Source organism: Saccopteryx leptura, chromosome 1 (assembly GCF_036850995.1).
Source record: "Saccopteryx leptura isolate mSacLep1 chromosome 1, mSacLep1_pri_phased_curated, whole genome shotgun sequence".
Classification (NCBI taxonomy): domain Eukaryota; kingdom Metazoa; phylum Chordata; class Mammalia; order Chiroptera; family Emballonuridae; genus Saccopteryx; species Saccopteryx leptura.
Window position 1 is genome coordinate 241970582 of NC_089503.1, and position 24467 is coordinate 241995048.

The following is a 24467-nucleotide window of genomic DNA, read 5'->3' on the forward strand; positions in this document are numbered from 1 at the left end:
CAGCCCTATGCTCGAATAATTTGTGTAATTCTCTGCAAAGTTGTTCCAATGATGGTGCCTACAGGCAGCCACTAGAGTAGAGCTTAATTTACCTTCCCTCAGTCCCATCACTGTCTCCCTTCCCCAAGTACTTTATACCTGGCATGAAAATATTTTGTTTATTTATTTTAGCGAGAGAGACAGAGAGAGACGGAAAGGGAGAGAGATGAGAAGCATCAACTTATAGTTGTGACACTTTAGTTGTTCATTGATTGGTTCTCATATGTGCCTTGACTGGGGGGCTCCAGCTGAGCCAGTGACCCTTTGCTCAAGCCAGTGACTTTGGGCTTCAAGCCAGCAACCATAGGGTCATGTCTATGATCCCATGCTCATGCCAGTGACCCTGCGCTCAAGCTGGTGAGTCCGCACTCAGGCTGGTTTTTGAACCTGGGTCCTCAGCATCCCTGATTGATGCTCTATTCATTGAGCATAGGGCCACCACCTGGTCAGACAAGCATGAAAACATTTTAAAAGCAGATGGTAGTGGTTAATACTACTTACCCAATCTTAAAATAAGAGGACTGGACTAGAATGAACTTTGTAACAGTCTGTAAAACCACATTCTCAGCTCTAAGAAACATAATTTCAAAAGACTTAATCTAGAAAAAGTTAAACCCAAAGTTGATAGAAGGAAGAAATTATAAAGAGCAAAGATCAATGAAATTAAAAACAGGTAAATAATTAGCCCTGGCCGGTTGGCTCAGCGGTAGAGTGTCGGCCTGGCGTGCAGGGGACCCGGGTTCGATTCCCGACCAGGGCACATAGGAGAGGCGCCCATTTGCTTCTTCACCCCCCCCCTCCTTCCTCTCTGTCTCTCTCTTCCCCTCCCGCAGCCAAGGCTCCATTGGAGCAAAAGATGGCCCGGGCGCTGGGGATGGCTCCTTGGCATCTGCCCCAGGCGCTAGAGTGGCTCTGGTCGCGGCAGAGCGACGCTCCGGAGGGGCAGAGCATCGCCCCCTGGTGGGCAGAGCATCGCCCCTGGTGGGCATGCCGGTGAATCCCGGTGGGGCGCATGTGGGAGTCTGTCTCTCCCCATTTCCAGCTTCAGAAAACAAAACAAAACAAAACAAAAAGGTAAATAATTGAGAAAACTAAACCAGAACTGCTTCTTTAAAAACAAATAGAATTAACAAATTTCTAGCTAGACTGATAAGTTATAAAAGAAAGAACAGCCTTGGTGGTTGGCTCAGCAGTAGAGCATTGACCTGGCATATGGTGGATGTCCCTGGTTCAATTTCTGGTCAGGGCACACAGGAGAGGCGATCATCTGCTTCTTCTTCCCTTCTCTTCTCCCTTCTGTCTCTTTCTCTCTTCACTTCCCACAGCCATGGCTTGATTGAGTCGAGTGTGTCCATCCTGGCCACTAAGGATGGCTCTTTTGAGCCTCTGCCTCAGGTGCTAAAAATAGATTGTTTGTGAGCATGGCCCTAGGTGGACAGAGCATCAACCTCAGACAGAGGTTGCTGGGTGGATCTTGGTTGGGATGCATACAGGAGTCTGCCTCACTATCTCCCCTCCTCTCACAAAAAAAAAAAAAGAGAGAGAGAGAGAACACATAACTTACTAGTAGCAGGTATGAAAGAGGGAGGCATCATGACAGATTTTGCAGACACTGGAATGATAATGAGAAAATATTACAAATAATTCCATGTTCCTAAATTCAACAACCTAGATGAAATGGACAATTCTTGCAAACCACAAATTACCAAGACAGTCTCAAGAAATAGAAAGCATGAAAAGATCTTTATCAATTTAAAAATAAATCTTAATTTTAAAACTATCCACAAAACTTTAGACCTAAATATCACATATTTAAGGAAAAGATACCAATTTTTACATAAACTCAGAAAATAGAGGAAGAGGGAACACTTTTGAACTCATTACCTTCATAATAAAACCAGCCCTGGCCGGTTGGCTCAGCGGTAGAGCATCGGTTTGGTGTGTGGAAGTCCCAGGTTTGATTCCTGGTCAGGGCACATAGGAGAAGCACCCATCTGCTTCTCCACTCTTCCCCCTCTCCTTTCTCTCTTATCTCTCTCTTCCTCTCCTGCAGCCAATGCTCCATTGGAGCAAAGTTGGCCCAGGCGCTGAGGATGGCTCTATGGCCTCTGCCTCAGGGGCTGAGGATGGCTCCGGTTGCAGCGGAGCAACGCCCCAGATGGGCAGAGCATCGCCCCCTGGTGGGCATGCCGTGGGAATCCCAGTTGGGTGCATGCGGGAGTCTGTCTGTCTGCCTCCCCTCTTCTCACTTCCTGCTTCTCACTTCAGAAAAAATACAAAACAAAAATAACCCCCCACCCACAAAAAACCAGATAAAGATTTTACAAGAAAACAAAACAAGACCACAGACCAATATCTCTCATGAACACAGACATAAAAATCCTTTAAAGTACTAGTGAATCAAATCCAGAAATAATACACAATGCCCAAATGGGATTATTCAAGGAGAGTAAGTTTGACATAATATTCAAAAATCAATCATGCTTGCTTGGGCAGCACATATACTAAAATTGGAATGATACAAAGAAGATTAGCATGGACCCCGCACAAAGATGGAATGCAAATATGTGAAGCATTAAAAAATAATCAATCAATGTAACTCACAGAATAAAAGAGAAAAGATTTGTGATCATTTCAGTATAGGCAAACAAAAGTATTTAACAAAAAAAATCTGCATAGTTGTAATTTAAAAAATTCTCAAACAGACTAGATGAACAAAATATTTTTTACTTAATGCAAACAGTCATCACAGTTTCCATTATCATCTATTATGTTAAAGTGTCAAGCATTTTATATTTTTTCAGAATTAATGATGTTTACTTATATGTAATTACTATCATTTATACCTGAAGTGTTCCCCCCAAAATTAATTTTTATTATCATGTATTCCTAGTAGTATTAACAAGACCTTCTCCAGCAACAGCAGAGAGATTTCATGCAGTATAAGCTCAGAAAAGTGAAATTAATGTCCATTCCAAATGCAATCTGCACAAAATATTGAGTAGTAAACCAATAATGAGCTATCAGTTATATAAATAAAAAATGGCTGCTTTATCTACCAGATTATAATCATTCATTAAATGAGTAAATATTTTTAAAAAACTGTTATGTGCTGGGTGCTGTGAGTGCTGTGATCTTAGCCATACTTCCAAGGAGCCTAGTCTGGTGGCCTAGGACATTGACAAATACATGGGTAGTAAGTGCTCTCTGGTAGTAGAAATATATACAAAGAGCAGTTGAAACAAGGATAAGAAACTAAGTGATTCTGCCTGGAGGGACTGGGGAATTTCTTAATTTTCACAAGCAATTCAAGCAAACCAATTCACCCAGCAAAGCTTCTCTAATCTCTTAAAGAACAGAAATTAAGCCTTTAATGGCTTCTCAACATACCAATACCATTTCCCTTAGGCTACAACCACATAAAAACTTTATGAATTTCACACACACACACACACACACACACACACACACAAAATAGACTTTCAATTTGGGAAATTAAAGCAAAAGTATTTTAGGAGAGTGGATGAGGTTTTGATAACTGATAAAATCTATAAACTACTACCCTGATATAACTTGAAATTGTATGGGTTATAGGTAATTAGGGCTGCAGCACTTTTTTTTTTTTTTTTTTTTTTTTTTGAGAGAGAGAGCAGGGCAGGAAGGGAGAGAGATGAGAGTATCAACTCATAGTCTGGCACTTTGGTTGTTCATTGACTGCTTCTCATATGTGCCTTGACCAGGGGCTCCAGCTGAGCTATTGACCCTTTGCTCAAGGTAGTGACCTTGGGCTCAGGCAGCAACCAAGGGGTCATATCTCTGATCCCATACTCAAGCCAGTGACTCTGCTCAAGCTGGTGAGCCTGCATTCAAGCCAGCGATGTTGGGGTTTCAAACCTGGGACCCCAGTGTCCCAGGTCAATGCTCTATTCACAACATCACCATTGGTCCGGCAGCACTTTTTTTTAATATATACATTTTTATGGATAAATTAACTGCAATTGTAGAAAAATGATACATGATGCAGTAGAGGAGATGGCAGTATGCTATAGAGAGGCTCAGTGCATAGACTTGAAACAAGACAGTTCTGGATTCAAATTCTGACCCTCTGTCTTAATACTCATGTAGTAACAGGCCAATTAATTGGTTTACCCTATTTTCAGTTTCCTCTTCTTTAAAATGAGAGTAGTAGTGATTACTCTAATAGAGTCATTGTGAAGGTTAAATAAAATAATGCATGAAAACTTCCTGAGACAGTGCCTGGCACACAGCAAGTGCTCCAGGGTTGTTGATGGCTGCTGTAATCATTGTCACCATTATCATTGCCATCATGGTGACGATGATGATGATATTCTTATTCTTTGTTTTACTGTTTTTGTTGTTATTACAGTGTGTTAAGAACAGAAATGGTTAATTTTCTTCTTCTAGACACCTCTAAAAGATGAGTTTGTGATTGCTGATGTTCAGCCAGTGACAAGCAGTTCTGCAGAGGAAAAGCAGTCTCCTTCCTCAGCCTTTCGATCGGCTTCCTCTTTAAGAAAGAAGAATCACCCAGGGGAGAAAGACCTCCCACCATGGCGATCTTCTGACAAGCATCCAACTGATATCATTCGATTCAATTACCTTGACAATTGTGACCCCATCAAGCAGATGTGGCAAGGGTGAGACGCTCCAGGCCCTTCTTCACTTGTTTGCTTTTAGAAACAATTTGTGGTCCTGGCCAGTTGGCTCAGTGGTAGAGTGTCAGCCCCATGTGTGAATGTCCCAGGTTCAATTCCTGGTCAGGGCACACAGGAGAAATGACTATCGGCTTCTCCACCCTTCCCTCTTTTCTCTCTCTCTCACTCTTACTCTCTCTCTCTCTCTCTCTCTCTTTCTCTCTCCCTTCAACTCCCACAGCCATGGCTCAATTCTAGTGCATTGGCCCCGGGTGCTGAGGATGGCTCTGTGGAGCCTCTGTCTCAGGTGCTGAAATTAGCTTGGTTGTAAGCATGGCCCCAGATGAGCAGAGCATCGGCCCCAGATGGGATTGCCAGGTGGATCCTGGTCAGGGCACATGTGGGAGTCTGTCACTGTATCTCCCCTCCTCTCACTTGGAAAAGAAGAAATAAAAAGAAACAATTTGCTGGCACTTCAACATATGAAAAGGTGAAAATAGAACTTACTGTGAAAATACTAAGTGCTTTTCCATATGCACTTGAAAAAGTAACTGAAAAGTAAAAGGCAATTGAAAAAGAAAGGAATTGGTGGTGGGGATTTCACTCTGTTCATTGGGATGCGTTTGTATTTTAAAGCTGTAATGATTTAATATTACAGCTTTTAAAATATATAATATCTCAAATTTTAATCCACCACTGTAAGGTTCATTCTAGTCTTTTTCCCATATTTTCACCTCCCTTCTTTGACAATGAGAAGCCACAAGAAGCCTGGCTTTCATATTTATCTATTATTTATATGTAGATTATATAGCATATATATTTTACATTATACAGTTCACCCTTGAACAACATAAATTTTGACTCCTCCAAAACATTACATTTGCCCCTTTGCATGTATGGATTCAACCAACTGCAATCGAAAACAAGAGTTTTCCACCTGTGGTTGGGAATGCGAAATACTGTTCAGGAGACTGTGAGCAAATACTGATAGAATCCACTCATTGCCGGTGGGAATATCAGTTGGCACAGACCTTACAGAGGGAAATTTGAAAATATCCAGCAAAAATGCACATGTGTTTACATTTTGACCTAGCAATCGTACTTCTAAGAATCAAAATTGAAAATACCAAAAGTACATCTGCACAAAGATATATATTGCAGCGTTGTTTATGACTTAAAATGTTGGAAATAACTTAAATGCTCATATAATACATAGAAGAGTGTTTGTTAAATAAATTATGTATGGTCCATTCACACAATGGAGAACTAGGCAACTTTAAAAATGAATAAAGAAGATCTCTATGAGCAGATATGGAGTGATTTCCAGGGTACATTGTTAAATGAGAAAAGCAAATTGCAAAAGAGTATCTATACTATTCCACCCATAATGTAGAAAGAAGAAATACAGATTTGTATCTATGTATATACATAGACATATGTGTCTGTTCATTTGTTAATACACATATGCACACAAAAGATAACCAAGAAATTAAGGAAAAGAATTTTGGAATATTTAAGAATGTTTTAATACATCTACCATATTTTCAGAATTACAGATTAACATCAAGACAGCATAGGATAGTGACAGTGTACAGGCTCTGGAACCATACCGCTTGGGTTCAAATCCAGGCTCCCACACTTCTAGCTGTGTGACCTTGGAGACTCCCTTAACCTCTCTGTGCCTCAGTTTCCACACCTATAAAATGTCAATAATAGTAATACCTAAGTCATAGATAGGCTCCATTCACCAAAATAGACCAGATGCTTGGACCTTTCAGAGTCAGTGTCATGGGGAAAAAAAGAGGGGGGAAAATGTTGTAGAACATGAGACAACCAAGTTCAGTTTGAGTCGAGATGGGATTCAGTTCTAAAAAAAAAAAAGACTTTCATAGGCATTCTTGGAACATTTTGATATAGACTGAGAATTAAATGATTTTAAGAAATTACTGGTCATTTTCCAAGGTATGATGACACTAGAGTGGCTAAGTGGGCAAATGTCTTTATCTTAGGAGATGAGTGCTGAAGTATTTAGGGGTGAAGCATCTGCAACTTACTCTTTTATGATGTGACAAATGTAGATATATGGTTTGTGTATGTATGTGTGTACATATATGCATCTATACATATAAAGAAATAAAGCAAAAATAGCAAAATATTATCAATTGTTGAAGCTAGTTGGAGAATATATGGATAATCACTACTATTCTTTCAACTATTCTGTATATTTGAAATTTCTTAATTAAAAGTTATGGGAAATTTTTGAAAATTAAGCAGCAAGAAATACTGCCTAAAGCTGATCTTTTTAAATAAAACTTTATATTGGAAGTTCAAGTAAATACAAAAGTAGAAGAGAACCCCTTGTAACCATCATCCAGCATTATTAACAGGTTTCAATTCAGGACCAATCTGATTTCATTTATTCCTTATCCACTCTGCCCTTCCTCTAGGTTATTTCTGATTTTTTAAGGAGACCTTATTTATTGATTTTAGAGAAAAGAGAGAGAGAAGAAGGACAAGCGCGGGAAGCATCAACTCATAGTAGTTGCCTCTCATATGTGCATTGATGAGGAAAGCCCGGGGTTTCAAACAGTGACATCAGCATTCCAGGTCAATGCTTTATCTGCTGTGCTATTTAAAATTTTTTTTTTTTTATTATTTTAGCAAGGGAAGAAGGGAGAGAGGGACAGAGACAGGAACATGGAGCTGTTCCTATGTGTGCCCTGACCAAGGATCAAACCAGCAACCTCTGCACTTTGGGATGATGCTCTAACCAACACAGCTATCCCACCAGGGCAGGGCAGGCTAGTTTTGAGACAAATCCAAATGTCATATTTTTTCATTCATACATATTTCAATGTACATCCTTAAAAAAATAGACTCCAAAAATCATAACTTGATACTATCTCACATCTAAATCAATAAATAATTTCTTATAAATGTCTCATAAGTGTTTGATATTTTTAAACAGTTAGTTTGTTTAGTCATGTTCCAAATAAGGTCCACATATTGCTTTTGGTCAATATGTCACTTATCTTTTTTTTTAATCCATACGTTTCACCAGTTCTTTCTTTCTTTCTTTCTTTCTTTCTTTCTTTCTTTCTTTCTTTCTTTCTTTCTTTCTTTCTTTCTTTCTTTCTTTCTTTCTTTCTTTCTTTCTTTCTTTCCTTCCTTCCTTCCTTCCTTCCTTCCTTCCTTCCTTCCTTCCTTCCTTCCTTCCTTCCTTCCTTCCTTCCTCTCTCTCTCTCTCTCTCTCTCTCTCTCTCTCTCTCTCTCTTTTTCTCTTATAATTTGTTTGTGGTAGAAATCAGGTCATTTATCCTACCTTCCGATATCAGATGAGATCGGGCGCATTCAGGGTGGTATGGCTGTAGACAGGTCATTTATCCGGAGCATCTTACCTTCTCTATTTTGCTGATTGTATTCCCAACATCAGGAGTCCCTCTGTCTCCTGTATTTGGCCATATTGGTGGTAAGATCTAGAGGCTTGAGTATATAATGATCATGCATTTCTATTATGGGTGCAAGATTTCTCATTGTCTCTTTTTTTGTGATATTAGTGGTCATTGATGATCATTGCCTAGATCCATTGTTTTAGGTGAATTTTTTCTGGAAAGGACCAGACAGAAAATGCATTAGGCTTTATAGGACATGTGTCACAAGTGCTGAACTCTGCCATTGTAGCCTGAAAATAGCCATAGACAATATGCAAAAAAATAAGCATGACTATGTTCCAATAAAACTTTATTTACAAAAACAGGCATTAGGCTGCTGTTGGCCTCTGGGCTATGGTTTGCTCATACTTACTTAATATATATATGATGTTTTAGAAAACAAATAATAACATTAATACAAACAATAGGATTACTGAAAACAATTTAAGATTCCTTTGCCTGTGTTTTTATCTTGAGATATTCTACTAAGAATATTTAGACAAATTACTGTGTTAAAGTCCCGTGATGTAATTCTGTGTGTGCTAATGCCGCCAACTCAATAGACAAGATCATTTGTTTCATTTTGTTTTTAGATTTTAGGAATTTTTATTCTTTATTTTATTTTATAATGTTGAGACAAACAAAGATGGCTCCAAAGTCAAATAAACAAAACAACATACATATGGCAAAGCCTAGCTTCTGTTCTTACCTTCTATACTGTTCCTTATACTCGATTGGGTCATATTGGAATCCTACTTATAGGTAACCGTTTTTCAAAAATGTTATGGTGTAATCCTTCCATTTGAAACACACACACACACACACACACACACACACACACACACACACACACTTTTAAAAAAATAAATAATAGTATACAGTACATACCCCTTTACCCACTTTCTTCTTTTTTGTGTAACAGTATATCCTGGAGATCACTCCTCAGTTGTATACAGAAACAGACTGCCTTCCTTTTTACAGCTTATAACACTCCATTGTATGGATGTGCCAGAGTTTATTCAACCAGTTCTTTACTGATAGACATTTGGTTTGTTTCCAGTTGAGTGAAGATAATCTTTTAAATCATAGGAACAACAAAATCAAATGGACAGAGCTTTAAAATGATTATTTGTGATTTTTCCAATGCTTGCCAATTTACAGAAGAAAGAAAAGACATGACATGACCCCAGATTCCAGCCGGCAGTCACGTGATAAGAACAATACATTGCGGGACAGATCTAAGCTAAGAAAAGCACAGTCACTGGTGAGTATTGCTTTCAAAAGATTCCTCACCATAATGCTGATGAAAATCACTGGGTCTCTAATCCTATTTGTGAAAATGAATCTGTTTTCTTTTTTTTTTTTTTTTTTTTTTTTTCATTTTTCTGAAGCTGGAAACAGGGAGAGAGAGTCAGACAGACTCCCGCATGCGCCCGACCGGGATCCACCCGGCACGCCCACCAGGGGGCGACGCTCTGCCCACCAGGGGGCGATGCTCTGCCCATCCTGGGCGTCGCCATATTGCGACCAGAGCCACTCTAGCGCCTGGGGCAGAGGCCACAGAGCCATCCCCAGCGCCCGGGCCATCTTTGCTCCAATGGAGCCTCGGCTGCGGGAGGGGAAGAGAGAGACAGAGAGGAAAGCGCGGCGGAGGGGTGGAGAAGCAAATGGGCGCTTCTCCTGTGTGCCCTGGCCGGGAATCGAACCCGGGTCCTCCGCACGCTAGGCCGACGCTCTACCGCTGAGCCAACCGGCCAGGGCTGAATCTGTTTTCTTAATCAGAACCATCAAGTGGTGGTTTAAGTCCTAGTCTCTGAAACTGACAAGTTGTCTAACCTTGAAGATGCCCTTTATTTGATCTCACTGAGCCCCTGTTTTCTCATCTGCTTAATTAAAAAAAAAAAAAGACTAGATGAACTGATGTGTATGAATCTGCTTTGAGAACTTATTGTCATTTAGTTTTTCTTCTGTTATGAGTCTTTTGGGGAGAAGACTATAGAAATTTCTCCAGCGAAGCTTCCCTGACCTAAGAAAAAGGTACACTTTCCTGCTACCAGTGGAGGGTGATTATAAAAGTGCATTTCAAGCAACTAATGGAAAAAATATCTAATTGACTACCTAATAAAGTCAGTAATTGTGCCTAGAGAGCATTATCATTTCATAGCAGAGCTTTTCAAATTGTGGCTCTGTACCCCCAGTAGACCCCTTTTAGCACATATGAGTCTTCGGTGCAAAGTAGAGGGGAATGAGGGTGGAATCAGAAGTTCATATTATTAGTAAAGACTTAGGGAAAAGCTGAGGATACACACTCAAGGAAATGAATATAAAATGGATGTCAATTGGGAGAAGAATAAGTATGTACTCATGAATAAATCACTTTGATAGCTCTGCTTTGAAGCCCTATTACTTTCTGTTTAAATTTATTTTCAAGTGTTATTACGTTCAAAAAGAGAGAGGGAGAGAGATGAGCTCTTTAAAGTAGGGCAGTTTGTATTCTGAGGGACCAATTTCCTTGGACTGGATGAGGCTTTTCAGAGGCAGATGTACAAATGCCCAAGGGAATGAAGAAGCTTAAAGTGGGGCCGTAAAATTGTCAGTGAAAACCATTAATTGAGAAAAATAACTTTATGAGGCTTATCACACGGGCCATTCAGGCATGCTTCTGTCTGGTTTCCCAGCTTCTCCTGAGCCAGGAGCAGGAGAGAAATCCGGGGGAGATCAGGGAACTGAAGGACGATAAAAGTTGATGGTGATGTATGCTTACAAATTATCAGTGCTGTCAAACATTTCTCCAGCTTGAAAAGCAAAACAACAACAACAACGAGAAAAATCAAAGGCTAAAACCAGAAGCTTTCCCCGTGGACTTTTGACATGAACCATCTGCCCAGGGCTTGCTTAAGTTAAAATGTTTGTTATAAATCTGAAACTTTAAAAGTTGCACGGCTCATTAAAGGGAAACCAGGGCAAATTAAACAATGATAAAGAACAATTAAGCTATTAATAAATGAAGTGCGTGACTGGATTGACTTACTTGTATTGTTTATGTGAATACATTTATTACAGTCACTATTTATGATTAGTTGTTTTGCTAAGAAGCTTAGAGCATAATTAAACCCTCCAAAAGTATGCGGTGGTCTTTGATGAGGTGGTGATGTCTGTGATAACTGACTGGTTGGGCCACAGGGTGAAGGTGGCTAAGGCCCCCTCCCCACGAGGTGGCCGTTTGCCCTCACTGCAGGCCACGGACCTCCTAGAACATCGGTTCTCAACCTGTGGGTCGCGACCCCGGCGGGGGTCGAACGACCAAAACACAGGGGTCGCCTAAAGCCATCGGAAAATACATATTTATTAAGTGATGCAAGATGATTGAGAAAATGAAGAAAGGCTGGATGTGGGCCTGAGAAAAGAGGATGTGAGCATTGAGTAAGGGACCTAAGGAGAGTAAGGAGTCAATAAAACACTGCCCACTGCCTCTGTGCAGTTTGGGAGACTCTGCAGAAGTGCGATTGTAATGGGGGAAAAATCGTGTATTCATTTGATAGAACATTCTCATATCAGTTAGACAGGTGTATCTAGGAAGATTTTAGGAGGAACTAGAGAAATGAAAGGAGGCAGAACTTAGGGGGACATGTTATAAAGTCAAGGACAAAAGGGACAGACCCCCAAAGTCTGCCTGAGAGGCTCCTGAGATCTGAACACTTGAGTATTCCTTGCCCCTGTAAACAGAAAAGGGGGCATATGATATTTGGAGAAGTTAAAGCTTGGTGAATGGAAAGGTTGGAAGAGGGAAAAAAAGCACAGGAGTGTAAAAGTACAAAGCATATTCCTGAGGCCATTTCTCCAGGGCTGTGGCCATCAGGCCACCAGAACCATCTTCACTTTTCGCCTATCCTGACTTAGAGCTTTCAAATATGAGCATTCTTTCTAAAGAGAGAAATATTCTTTTTATTTTACTTTATTTTATTTTTTAGTGAGAGGAGGGGAGATACAGACTTCTGCATGCTCCCTGATGGCATTGGCAACCCCTGTCTAGGGCCATTACTCGAATCAACCAAGCTATCCTCAGCGCCTTTGACCTCAACTGAGCCACTGGCTGCGAGAGGGGAAAAGAGAGAGAGAGGGTGGGGGGGAGGAGAGAAGCAGATGGTTGCTTTTCATGGGTGCCCTAACCAGATATCAAACCCAGGACATCAGCACACCAGGCCAATACTCTGTCCACTGAGCCCTGGGCCTAAAGAGTGAAACATTCTTAGGGCAACAGTTTCAAGTCTACATGTGAGCTTGTGACGCTTTCTCTTATTTAATAGTTTGCAGTTCTCGGAGCCCGCCCCTAAGAAGGGTGGCTGATTTCCCCTTAGGCTTTCAGTGTTGGTGTTGCTTCCTGACAGCGCTCCTCTAACCACCTTTCAGTGTGAATCATTGATGGAGGATGGGAAGAAAGCCTACCTAGACTGTCTCACTAATGCTTTGCAATTTTGAACACTGCTTATTAAAATTCCATGAACATCAAAAAATGCTCAACTATTACTGATTATAAAACTCCATACAAAACAAGCCAGTTTAAAAATATAAACACCACAGTGGAGCCAGGTGCCATTTTAATTGAACTCCAGAGATTTTCCCATCTCATGTAAAAATGTGAAAAAAAAATTTTTCTTTTACCCATAACAGCTCGCCCACAATTCCTCTTCGGGGAAGGGTGAGCAGGGAGCTGTCTCTTGGGGGGAAGCCGCGGGTGAGCTTGTTAGAGAAATGCCCCTCAAGGGCTTGGATGCTCTGGGACGCCTCAGCTTCAGAGGAGGGGAAACCCGCTTGGCTGGAGATGAAGGTTTGCTGTTTCTGCTCCTGCGAGGAGAGGGGAGGGCAGGGGAGAAGCGGGGAGAGAGAAGCCCGCCCGATGGGAGAAGCTGAGTGGAGGCAGGGGAGAGAGACCGGGAAGGTGTTCGATAATAATACTACCCATTCCTATCAAATGTCCTGGCTGTTGCTGAGAAGTAAACCCTGCCTTACAGCTCTGTAGTAAATTCTACTCAATTTACCTGGAAGCCAGATCTCGGAAGTCTAGAAGGCCAAGAAAACAAAAGCCCTTTGGGACAATTCACAAAAACCCAGAGGCTGGGCTTTGGACTTCCCAGGTTCTGGGACTGGACTCAGAGGACCCCAGCTGACATCTTGTTTCACGTTCTCCCCCCCCACACACACACACCTTTTTCCTACCAAGTTAAGTATAAAAACAAATACCTTTTGTCTCTCAGTGAACTTTTGTTTGAAGGTTAGATGTCCTCACTTCTATGTTCTGATTTGAGCACAGATCTCAAAAAGCTGGCTGTTTCAGAGCATTCATTGTGATACAAGGAACAAAAGCCTTTAATGCCTTACTTGCTCTAATGGCTGTAGATAAGACCTTATCTTTTCCGTGGATGATTCCAGCTCTGCCATTACCTTCTTCACCTCTCTCCAGGATCACTTGATTCTGATGATTTCAAATGCTTCTTTAGCTTTCTCACCCCCCCCCCCCATGTCAAAGGGGGAGGGAAAGGAATATATATACTCAAAAGTGACTCTTGGTTTTTATCCTGGAAACAACAACGGTTTAAGAACCAGAAAATCCAGGTTTCTAGCCTCAGCTCGACCATTAACTCAGCAGTCACTCAACCTCTTTGAGATGTCATTTTTCCACGGAGGCAATGAGAGTTTGGATTCCCACCTCTTTTGGGTCCCCTCGGACCCCATAGCTTCCTACCACGTTCGCTCACCTCTCCCCTGGTACACCCGAGGGACGAGGGACGAGGGACGCAGCTGTGACTAAGGTGACTTTACACAGAATAGCCAAAAGGATTCATTATTTCGTGAATCCTATGAATAAGGCAATAACAACAGGTTTCTGTCTCCTGTCTTTTTCTTTGAACCTTAGAAAATATAATTACTTGAAAGAGGGGGAGTTTACAAAACAAAGTTGTAAAGCGGTTTCCTGGCAGGCCGTCTTTAATAGACTTTCAGCGCTGGTGGACTCCCCAGGAGTTTGTTTGATCCTGCTTGTTCGGTTTGGATGTGCCGAGCTAAAAATAGCTCTGGGAGAGATTGCTAATTATTCAGTTCAGTGAAATTCTTGAGAATTCCAGAGGGAAAGAAGGATAAAAAAGATAAGAAAGAATGTGGGTTTTGCAGTCAGAGGGACCTGCAGTTTTCGGTAAACTGCAGTCAGTTTACTGAACAGTGTGACTCTGGATGAGCCTCCATTTCTTCATCTGTGAAATGGGAATAAGGATGGTTGTCAGAACTAAATGCTAGGTATATATGAAGTACGATACATGTTTGTGTTCTCCCTCATTAAATACCATCTCATTTTTCACTTTGCTGACCAAGAGCACGGTAGGGACTTCACCCAGATTCATGGCCCAATACCACAATTTTAGTAGCCTGGGGAGTTTGGCCAAGTGTTAACCTCTTGGAGACTATGTTTCTCATCTGTGAAATGGAATTAATAACAACACTAACCTCACTGGCTTGGGAGGCAGATGAACTGCATTTAGCACAGCGCCTGGCTCAAAGCGTTGCAGAAACAGTAGCTGGTAGCGGTAGTCGCAGCAGTAACAACAGTCAGAATCACACCATAGCAACAGTCTGAGCGGCACGGAGAGGTGAGGGCCAGCCAATGGGGAGCAGCTGTGAGAGGGGCAGCCAGGCAGCCACAGGCTCCAGTTTGTGGAATAAGCTTCTCTCTCAGTCCCGCTTTTGCCTTCTTACTTCTCTCCAGTTTTCTTTATCTTTTCCCTTTGTTTTTTTTCTTTCTCTCATGGTTTCCACTATGTAAGATACGGTTGCATTCATAGCTGTATGAAATGTAAGCCAGATGTTTTCTTTTCCTGCCTGGCCTCTGAACTGTGCTGCATCTGTGTGGTGTTAGTGTGTGTGTGTGTGTGTGTGTATGTGTATGTGCCTGAGGTTCAAATGCTTCTTTAGCTTTCTCACCCCCCCCCCCCATGTCAAAGGGGGAGGGAAAGGAATATATATACTCAAAAGTGATTCTTGGAATCAGTTTTTATCCTGGAAACAACAATCGTTTAAGAACCAGAAAATCCAGGTTTCTAGCCTCAGCTCGACCATTAACTCAGCAGTCACTCAACCTCTTTGAGATGTCATTTTTCCACGTAGGCAATGAGAGTTTGGATTCCCACCTCTTTTGGGTCCCCTCGGACCCCATAGCTTCCTACCATTCAAGCACACACTCAGGCATTTGCACCTCATCTAGAGTGAACAGTGAGTGTGTGTTGAACTCGGTGGCATGATTTCTGCGTTGTGTGTATTCCACTGCTTGCTAACTACAATGTTGGTTCTAATTTCAGACGAGAAAAGGCCTACTTGCTAAGAATCCTGGGGGCAAAGTGAACTCTCAGGAAGGACCCCACTTAGAGTGCCTGCATTTCTCGTCAGTGAAAGAGCAGAGCTTGCTTCTTCTGTCTCGTCGCCCATGTTGTGTCATGCTATGAGAATCAATTGCCCTGGTGTTTCCAACAGGAGTGATTCTACCTGCTTCACTTTCACTGAATATTTAGACGGGGACCAACTGACTACTTGTCTTTGCTTAAGAGTTAAACACCAAATATACTGCTCACAAAAATTAAGGGATGTCTCCCTAAATTTTTGTGAGCAGTATAGCTGATACAGATTGGCTTCTTCTCTTCAGGATCTACCAGAAGAGAAGAACTGTGTTTAGGAGTTATATAATATTAGTTATATATGTATTATTTATGACCTATTTTAATCAATGTTTCTATTGGGGTTTAAAATCTGTATGTGTGTATGTAGGGTATGTTTGTGAATGTATATATGATATTTAGTAATAATAGTATTTCACCACAAACTGTAGTAGAAACCAGTTTTCCAAGACATGGATGTTCACAGTCACGACTAACAAACAACCATTCGAACTTTATGGCCTGTGAACAATTTGCAGCACACCCCTACCTTATTTCACGGACTCGGGAGACTGGTGGTGCCATCACATAGTCTTTGTTGACATCTCAGAACCCTGCCTTGGGCTGCTTAGCCTTCCTCAGCAGCTGAAAGTTTGACCCCAAGGTTACTTAAAAGAGAAATGGAGAATGAAGGCCTGTGGCTTCTTTAAAACTGTTGATTATTTCTCCTTAACACCTTTCCTTTTTTTTTCTCACAGCAGAGTGAGCTAGGAGGAAAGGGGGCACCCTCTCCGTGGGTGTTGACCTAAGCAGGGGCCCTACAAGGGTGACCATGCAGGTCTGAGTGGCCTGGGGCTCCCAGACATGCCGGAGGATGGTCCGGTCCTCCTCACAGAATTCCCCAACGGAAAGTCCACGAAGCCGCTCTATCCTGTGGATAAAGCATCCACCAACTGAAGCCAGGATGAACAGTTCCCCCTCTCCCCTCTGAAGGAAGCCCCGCAGGGTGGACCCTCTCCCTTCGTCTTCTCCACGCTCTGTGCCTGTAGCCTGGCGCGTGTCCCTTACTCATTCCTCGGCCCCCAGCCTGCGCTCAGGCAATTTACAGGGGTGAGTCGGAGCCGTGCCTCTGGGATTAAAACAGAAACACTTCTGATCTTATGCTTTGCAGACACAATAACCCACATTTATGTACACTTTTACCACATCCCCTCTGAAATGAGACTCAGAATCAAGTGTTGAGGGTAGATTTTAAAAATTGTTATTGAATTTATTGGGGTGAAGGGGTGGATTTTTTTAAAAGGGAACTGTGAATGAAGTCACCTTCTTTATTTGTCTTTACCATATCACAGGCTTAGGATGATTAAATGAAATAATGACTATAGGACTCTTAGCACCATGCCCGGCAGTCAAGCTATTTGCAGTTATTACTGGTGGTGGTGGTGTTTCTAGAAGCATCATGGGCACATTGCAGGGGCGATCACTGTCGATACTGTATTTACCAGTTGTTCATACCCACATTCACCTTTATCTAATCTATCCTCTTAACTTATTTGTCGGTTTATCCAGTGATGTTGTTTGTATCAATGGTCATTGCAAATTTCTGCAAATAACATGAATGGAAACAACAACACAAATCCAAGCGGGGAATGACAGACACAGGCAGCTGGCGAGGCCGGCATATAGAAGTTGTGCCCTACTGGTGGCCCTCCTTGGGCCTTAGCCTCCTCTTTCCTGGGTCTGTCCACCTCAGTAGCCTCTCACCATTCTCGCTCTCTTCTTTATACCCAATAAAATGACATCTAGCTCAAAGACAGGAATTTTCTATCCTTGTTTTAAAGTATTCCTGCATGGTGGTTTTTGCCATTGCTCTGAAATGGGGGGGGGGGCATTTGTATGTTTATTCATTTATTCAAACAAGTAGTTTCCCAGTACTGGACTAGGCACTAGGGCTACAACCATAACAAGATACTATCTCTGCCCTGCAGACACTTACGCTAGGGTGGGGAGCTTCTGGTAACTCCTAGGTATCTGGGTTGAGCAATTGTATTAATTTTCCTGCCACCACTACTGAAACTACAATCACAACAGGACGTGCTTGGTGTAAGGTACCCGCTGGATGACACTTTTCATAGTCAAAAGAGAGCTGAACATATGAGCTAAGAATTCAGGTAGGAGAGCAGAGCAAGAGATATATATCCAGCAATTGAAGACTTAGGCACTGATTGCCTAGGAAGTGGGCCAGGAACAGAACCCTGGAGAATTTTTGCTGTGTAAAGCATGGCCTTACATTTCTCTTCCCCTGTGTGTCCTTCCACTTAAAGACATGATAACATGTTAGAGATATTATTATCTCTTGAAGAATAACATTAAGTTCACCTGATGAGAGAAGTATACAGTGTGTCCGTAAAGTCATGGTGCACTTTTGACCAGTCACAGGAAAGCAACAAAAGACGATAGAAATGTGAAATCTGCACCAAATAAAAGGAAAACCCTCCCAGTTTCTGCAGGATGATGTGGCAGCATGTGCGCATGTGCAGATGATGACGTAACACCGTGTATACAGCAGAGCAGCCCACGGCCATGCCAGTCGAGATGTGGATGGTACAGAGGAAAGTTCAGTGTGTTCTGTGGCTCGCTAAATTTGAATCCGTGACCAAAGTGCAACGTGAATATTGGCGCGTTTATAATGAAGCACCACCACATAGAAATAACATCACTCAGTGGGATAAGCAGTTGAAGGAAACCGGCAGTTTGGTGGAGAAACCCCGTTCTGGTAGGCCATCAGTCAGTGACGAGTCTGTAGAGGCTATACGGGATAGCTACCTAAGGAGCCCTAAAAAATGTGTGCGTGCATGAGCTCACATCAAACTGCACTGAATAGGTATGAAACTGGGAGAGTTTTCCTTTTATTTGGTGCAGATTTCACATTTCTATCGTCTTTTGTTGCTTTCCTGTGACTGGTCAAAAGTGCACCATGACTTTACGGACACACTGTATTTAAATTACCTGATTCCACCCCTCTTTATAGGAGCAGGTTGAAGAGAGGAATACTCTTGCCTGACTAGGTGCTGGTACAATGGATAGAGTGTTGACCTGCAGTGCTGAGGACTCAGGTTTGAAACCCCGAGGTTGCTGGTTTGAGCACAGGCTCCAGCTTGAGCGCAAGCTCACTAGCTTGAGTGTAGGATCATAGACATGATCCCGTAGTCCCTGGCTTGATCCCAGAAGTCGCTGGCCTGAAGCCTAAGGTCCCTGGCTTGACCAAGGGGTCACTGTCTCAGCTGGACCCCCCCCCCCCCGTCTAGGCATATATGAGAAGCAATCAATGAACAACTAAAGTGACACAACTGCGAGTTGATGCTTCTCGCCTTTCTCCTTTCCTGTCTGTCTGATTGTCTCTCTCACTAAAAAATAAAAAGAAAAAAGAAAGGAATACTCTTTGTGATAAAAAAGTCCAGTACCAGGACCTACTGGTAGATTGTGTGGCTGTCGTCACCATTGGCCCATCAGAAAAGCAGGCTATTGCAGATGGGCCTGCACGTATGTGCAGATTATTTATATCAGCACTTTTTGTAAGTGCAAAAGATTGGGAACAGCTCACATATTTATCAGCATGTTTCATATATAAGTGGCCTATAATACAACCATCAGAGGTTGAGGAAATTATTTAAGTCTTAATTTATATCACTTGAGAATTTACATGGGTTTTAGGAACTCTGTGCCCAGAGCCAGGGGCTCGTGCCCAACATTGGTAAAAGAAGTTTCCAGTTATTTCTAGACTGTCAGATGCTCTAGACCAGGGGTCTCAAACTCGCGGCCCGCGGGCTGCATGCGGCCCCCCGAACAATTTTGTGCGGCCCGCAGACTAATCCACGAAGTTCAAAATATTTTGGATAAAATTAAGTAAGCCTAGGGGCCTACTTGTATTTTTCATTTCTCTAGCATCCTAGCTAGATATTAGCTTAGTTAACAGCAGTTGTGATGCGAGCTACAGTTTCTGGTCATTTTGTGACACTGAGTAAACTGCATGTACAATTGTGCTTATTGTACTGATTTTTTTTTGTTTTCAACTGCAGTGAGAAAAGTGTTGCGTAACAGTTGCCTTTTGTAGACCTAGTATGGCCTGCCGAAGGGCTGTGATCTTGCTCTGCGGCCCACATGCTGAGTTGAGTTTGAGACCCCTGCTCTAGACCAAGGTCCAGGATGGTCAGATTTGTACCCTTTTATATCACTTTTTTATGTTTTCCCCTTAAATCTTGTCTTTTCTCTTGTTATGATGAACATTAGTCTTACAAAGAGGGTTTGCGAACTTGCTTTCAGGGACAGCAAGGGAATGTGGATGTCAGGAGACTGGCTTCCTAGAGCCCATGTTAAAGGGAAGAGAAACCACACCATCTGGGAAGGCGGCGACCATTACTGAGAGGAGAGGAGGATGGGGGGTAGTCCCTGGGACCTGCCACAGAGGAACAGGAGAGTGTGAGGGGAGCCTGTGACCCTCTTTGGGGGACTTAGGAGAAAGGGGCTCCTCAAATGCATGATACCTAAGTTTCGTACAGTGACAGGATTAAATTCAGAACTATTCCAGGTGAGGTCTGACTAGCCCATTCTTGAATCACAGAGAGCTAGGTTTTCTTCTTCGCTCCACAAGTATTTTGGTTTCATTGTTACTAAAATAGCACAGAGGAACACCTCTATTTGTGGACTTACCTTATGCTGATCTTAGAACAGAACTGAAAACCAGGTATGATTATCTCTCCCGTTTCTTCCCCCTTTCCTCTTCCATTCTAACGACTTGTTATATTTAACCCCAGCTTTGCCTGCTCTTTCCCAGACAAATCAGTAAACAGACATATATCTATCCACTCTAGGCAGGCAGCCCTGGGTTCAGTGAGGTAGAAGATTCCAGCTTTACTCACAGGGAGCTTGCATTTTCATCAGAACACAAATAATTACATTAGAAACAAATCCTAAATGCCAAGAACGTATGTGTGTTCCGTGCCGAGTCAGAGGTCTCGCTTGGAATCCAGCTGGGGCAGAAACCCCTGAGGGACAAGGACCCTCAAGCTTCTTGGAGGAGGTGGGCCTTGAAGGACAGGTTGTATTTAGAGAACCAATAAAGAGAGCATGTGAGGTAAAACCAGTCGGTGTGGTGCGTCTTTGTGGAATAAGAGGGACCCGGTTCGCTGGGGAGAGAACAGGAGATAGCAGTCATTGGCTGAAGCCGTTTCTGATTTCCCCCAGATGACTAGAAGCTCTGTGTGTTGCAAACATTTATTTCTATCAGAGCATCAGAGGGAGGCACCACAGGATCTGACAACTGAGACTTGAGGGTTGACTGTGGAGCAACAGGAGGGCTGTTGTGTTCAGGGAAGGCGACAGTATCTGCATCTCTGTTCCATCTCCGTAAGTCTCTGCACAGAGTAGGAGCCAACATATGGGTCTCCTCACAAGTTCCCTGTAAGCTCAGCTCATATTATTTCTCTCCATTCTTTCCCCTGCCCTTCTCTGCTCACGGCCAGAGGTCGAGGAGAAGTCCTTTCTCACTGTGAGTTTTGGTTGGACAGTCAAGCTGTGACATTTGCCTTTTTGGAGAGCATGTGTGCATGCACAGTGTAGCAGGGATTAGAAAATATGGCCACTCTACCAACCCTCACCTTGTCTCGGAGTCACAAGACCCTTGCACTTGGTGAATGTAGGCTGGCACTTAGCCTGCTGTTCTTTGGTTTCCTTTATTTGTGTCATGGAGACGTTCATACTGCCCCACCTACCTACCTTGTAGAGTGTTTCCATGTGGTTCAAATGAAATTATGGTTGTGAAAGCCTTCTGGAGATGAAAGAAGGTATTAGTAGCTCAAGGTGAAGACTGCATGGGGATAAGTGGTGGTGACATTGTCTCAATAAATCCCATCCAGCCCTATGATTTTATACAATTGTTTTATAGCATTAAAATAAGTTTAATTATATAGCTTCCTCTGATGTTCTAACGACTCTCCCTCTAATGATATCTCTTTCCTCCCTAGATATCCTTAAAAGCAGAACGCAGCCCGCCGCTACACGGCCCAGCTCATCTCGCCTGGCCTCCTCGTCTGGGGGTGCTCCCAGCCACCGAGGCAACAGCGACAGTCCTCACACAGCATCTTCACCACAGACACCCTGGCCTTCGCTCAGCACCCATCCAGGCTCCGGAGCTGAAGCTGATTTGAAAACGTGAAGAGTCCCTGACCAGGAAGCTCAGATGGGTAGAGTGTCATCCCAATGCCAAGATTGTGAGTTTGATGTCCAGTCAGAGGACATACAAGAATCAACCAATGAATGCAAAAATAAGTGGAACAACAAATCGATATTTCTCTCTCTCTCTCTCTCTCTCTCTCTCTCCCCTTTCCACTCTCTCTAAAAACCTATCAATCTATCAATTTTTTTTAATGTGAAAAGATTTTTATAGAAATGACAAGATACTCTACACCAGTGATCCCCAACCCCCGGGCCACAGACTGGTACTGGTCCATGGACCATTTGGTACCGGTCCACAGAGAAAGAATAAATAACTTACATTATTTCTGTTTTATTTATATTTAAGTCTGAATGATGGTTTATTTTTAAAAAATGACCAGATTCCCTCTGTTACATCCGTCTAAGACTCACTCTTGACACTTGTCTCAGTCATGTGATACATTTATCCGTCCCACCCTAAAGGCCAGTCCATGAAAATATTTTCTGACATTAAACCGGTCCATGGCCCAAGAAAGGTTGGGGACCACTGCTCTACACCTTGGAGCACAGGATGTTACTTGGCTCCTCTATTAGAAACTGTCCATTTAAGTACCTTGTTGTGAAAGTGAGCTCTATGGTATTTCAACAACAGGTATTCATGGCATAAGTGTTGATATATTTACAAACTTAGACAGGAATAGGATGATAGATACCATGGGGTTGATAAAGGGACATGTGATAGCACCATTGGTAATAATAAGTTTGAGAGCCAGGGTCCCAGAAGGATATACTCAGCATACTTCCAAGGCTGCTTGAGCAGGTTAATGATGGGGCTATTACCCTGGTGTCTTAATTTGCTAGGCCCTCCATAACAAAATACCACTGCCTTCGTCCACACAGGCTGCTATAACAAAAAACCATAGGCGGGTGGCTCACAACAACAGACATTTATTTCCTCACATATCTGGACAAGGTGTCATCAAGGTCGATTTCTTCTGTGGCCTCTCTCATTGGCTTGCAGATGGGTGCTTCTCCTTATTGTGTTCTCACATGTGCCCTCTCTGGGTCCCAACTTCCCCTTATTATAATGACACAAGTCAGATCCAGTTGTACTGAGTGGTAAATATGAGGTGGGAGAGACAAGGGGAACATTTGGGAGAGAAGAATAAGATATGCAAAGGCCCAGGGCAAAACTGGAGGGACACCATCCTCGTTTCCCAGGACAGTCCTGGTTTAAACATTCAAAGTCTCGCATCCAGGAAGTGCCTCAGTCACTGAGCCCTGTCTGTGGAACAGTAAATACCAGAATAGCTGGAGTATAAAGGAGCTGGGCTTGGGCAGGGCTGGGGAGAGAGAGAGTGAGAAAAGTAGGCAGGAGCCCCAAGTGGAGCTGAGCCAGCACTAGGAGGTGAAGGCTTTATCTTGGAGGTAGTTGAGCAATCAATAGGTGATCTTATGTAGGGGAGTGACTTGCTAGGAATTGCATTAGAAAGACCTCTGTCTGCTATGTGATGAAGAAGAAGGACAGTACTGTAAGCCAGTTAGGAATCCACTGCCATTTTCCAGGGACGAGATGATGGTAGTTAAAAGTAAAATTGGCCCTGGCCGGTTGGCTCAGTGGTAGAGCATCGGCCTGGCGTGCAGAGGTCCCGGGTTTGATTCCCGGCCAGGGCACACAGGAGAAGCGCCCATCTGCTTCTCCACCCCTCCCCCTCTCCTTCCTCTCTGTCTCTCTCTTTCCCTCCCACAGCCAAGGCTCCATTGGAGCAAAGTTGGCCCGGGCACTGAGGATGGCTTCATGGCCTCTGTGTCAGGCACTAGAATGGCTCTGATTGCTGCAGAGCAATGCCCCAAATGGGCAGAGCATTGCCCCCTCGTGGGCATGCCGGGTGGATCCTGGTCGGGCGCATGCGGGAGTCTGACTGCCTCCCCATTTCCAACTTCAAAAAAAAAAAAAAGAAGGTAAAATTGTGGAGGGAGATGGAGGGAACCAGAGGATTTAGAATATCTTAAGGAGAAGTGCAGAACTTAGAGATGCGGGAGGCGAGAGACAAGGAGAAATCAGGTTTCTGGTTTGGGCAACAGGGAAAAGTCTTGGGAAGTAATTAGAATGGGCTGGAAATCCCTTCCCCACACCACCCTACATGAGAATACAAATAAAGCAGCTGTTCGTCTGCTCCCCGTACAGCTCTTGTTCACCCAGAAGTCTCAGGCATAGCCACGAGACTTATAGAAACTTCATGCTAAGAGGGAGGTTCAGGGAGGAGGGGGGAGAAAGTGGGCATTAATTATACGAGATACTTCCTAAATGATTCATGTATTCTATCTTACTGATCTTCACAAGGCTCCCCTGAGGTCAGTAGGTGGGTGTTGTCATCCTCATTTCACAGCTGCAGAGTAGGGTCGGGGCAAAGTATGGTGCTGCAGCTGGCTGTGGCCACAGGGCAGCAGACCTGGGCGTGTTTGACCCTAACCCACTGCTCTTTCCACCATGCTGCGTCCCTGATGAGCACTGGCTTCCACCTGAGTGGGTATTGTGCCACATCCAGGCCCCGTCCTGATTCCATCTTTATTCGGTATCCGAGAGAGATGCGGGCTAAGAGACCAGCTGAAGGCTGCTTCCAGAAGCAAGGATTGCCAGAGAGCTTAATCCTTTGTAACTGGACCCCACACTGATTATACTTGTAGATACCCTAAAGCCAGAGGACCTA

General features: G+C 43.1%; 1 protein-coding gene and 1 non-coding gene across 4 annotated transcripts in view; both read left to right on the forward strand.

The window, feature by feature from the left end:
* Positions 1-23887, forward strand: part of FBXO16 (F-box protein 16) — a 61845-nt gene extending 37958 nt beyond the window's left edge. For all 3 annotated transcript variants that reach the window (XM_066388523.1, XM_066388513.1, XM_066388532.1), the window contains 3 exons: positions 4465-4697; positions 9287-9389; positions 21567-23887. In XM_066388523.1, coding sequence (XP_066244620.1) covers positions 4465-4697; positions 9287-9389; positions 21567-21749 — 519 coding nt within the window. In that variant the 3' untranslated portion in view covers positions 21750-23887. The remainder of the gene's footprint in view (positions 1-4464; positions 4698-9286; positions 9390-21566) is intronic.
* Positions 2524-2626, forward strand: LOC136390276 (U6 spliceosomal RNA). The gene has a single exon (XR_010748700.1). It is a non-coding gene; the product is annotated as a U6 spliceosomal RNA (small nuclear RNA).
* Positions 23888-24467: the final 580 nt, after the last annotated feature.